Raw genomic sequence first — 1,815 nt, forward strand, 5'->3', positions numbered from 1 at the left:
TTTGTGCAATAGCATCAAACACCTCCTTCTCTGAGAATGGGGCAACCAGGATATCATTATCGGCATCAGACAATTGAGGCACATCCTCAGTCCTGGACTCATCGAGGGACACACAATTATCCTCCGGAGGTCCAAATAACTGTCTATAATATTCGGTAATATAGGTTTTGAGATTATCCTGACCTAAAATAGTACCCTCATCCTATTCAAGTTGAAAGATCCGCTTCTTTCTGTGCTTACCATTAGCAATGAGGTGAAAGAATTGAGTATTCGCGTCCCCTTGGACCACTTTGCGGACCTTAGCTCGCAAAGCCCACTTCAATTCTTCTTCACGGAGAAGTTCTTTCAACCTCTTCTCCGCCTCATTTTTAACCTGGAGCTCAGGAGGTAGCAAAATCGCGGATTCAGCTTTTATGTCCAGGGCCTGTACAAGAGAAAGGAGCCTATCCTTCTCGATCTTATACACCCCACTGAGGTGCTTAGCCCAACCCCGCAAAAAACTTCTCAAATGCCTAATTTTATTCTGCCAACGCTCGACCGCCGTCCTACCTCCTACACCCTTAGCCCATTCCCTGGCTATGAGGTCTAAGAACCCCTCGCGTTCGAACCAGGCCATCTCGAATGAGAAGGTGTTTTTGTTTCCCATATGGTTCGGCTCCCCTGAGTCGACGAACAATGGTGTGTGATCGGAAATTCCCCGCGTGAGAGCTTGCACCGTAACAAGAGGGAACTTATGTTCCCACTCCACGCTCGCGAGAACTCGATCAAGCTTTTCATATGTCGGGTTTGGCAGAGCATTAGCCCAGGTAAACTTTCTACCAGAAAGCTCTATCTCCCTCAGATCCATGTTGGGGAACGTAGCAGAAATTCAAAATTTTCCTACGTGTCACCAAGATCTATCTATGGAGAGACTAGCAACGAGGGGAAGGAGAGTGCATCTACATACCCTTGTAGATCGCTAAGCGGAAGCGTTCAAGTGAACGGGGTCGATGGAGTCGTACTCGTCGTGATCCAAATCACCGATGATCAAGTGCCGAACGCACGGCACCTCCGCGTTCAACACACGTACAGCCCGGTGACGTCTCCCAAGCCTTGATCCAGCAAGGAGAGAGGGAGAGGTTGAGGAAGACTCCATCCAGCAGCAGCACAACGGCATGGTGGTGATGGAGGAGCGTGGCAATCCTGCAGGGCTTCGCCAAGCACCACAGAAGAGGAGGGAGAGAGAGATGCAGGGCTGCACCAACGAGAGATCGAATCACGTGTCTTATGGGCAGCCCTATGCCTCATATATATAGGGAAGGGGAGGGGCTGCGCCCCCTCTAGGGTTCCCACCCCTAAGGGGGGGCGGCAGCCCTAGATGGGGAGCAAGGGGGCGGCCAAGAGGGGATGGGAGAGGGAGGCGCACCAATATGGGCCCTAAGGCCCATATCCCATTAGGGTTTGCCCCCTCTCCATCTCTTAGGCGCATGGGCCTTAGTGGGGCTGGTGCCCTTGGCCCATGCAGGCCAAGGAACACTCCCTACAGCCCATGTGCCCCCCCGGGGCTGGTGGCCCCACTTGGTGGACCCCCGGGACCCTCCCGGTGGTCCCGGTACGTTACCGATAAACCCCGAAACTCTTCCGGTGACCAAAACAGGACTTCCCATATATAAATCTTTACCTCCGGACCATTCCGGAACTCCTCGTGACGTCCGGGATCTCATCCGGGACTCCGAACAACATTCGGTAACCACATACAAGCTTCCTTTATAACCCTAGCGTCATCGAACCTTAAGTGTGTAGACCCTACGGGTTCGGGAGACATGCAGACATGAC

At 52.7% G+C, this 1,815-nt stretch overlaps 1 protein-coding gene across 1 annotated transcript; it reads right to left on the minus strand.

Annotated features, from left to right (window-relative positions):
- Positions 1-202: 202 nt before the first annotated feature.
- Positions 203-847, minus strand: LOC147967961 (uncharacterized). Its single transcript, XM_087523332.1, has one exon. It carries the CDS (start codon positions 845-847, stop codon positions 203-205), a length of 645 nt encoding a protein of 214 aa, XP_087379458.1.
- Between the last annotated feature and the right edge of the window lie 968 nt (positions 848-1,815).

This window comes from Triticum urartu, chromosome 5A (genome assembly GCF_056163025.1).
Source record: "Triticum urartu cultivar PI428250 chromosome 5A, HENAU_Tu73, whole genome shotgun sequence".
Taxonomy (NCBI): Eukaryota; Viridiplantae; Streptophyta; class Magnoliopsida; order Poales; family Poaceae; genus Triticum; species Triticum urartu.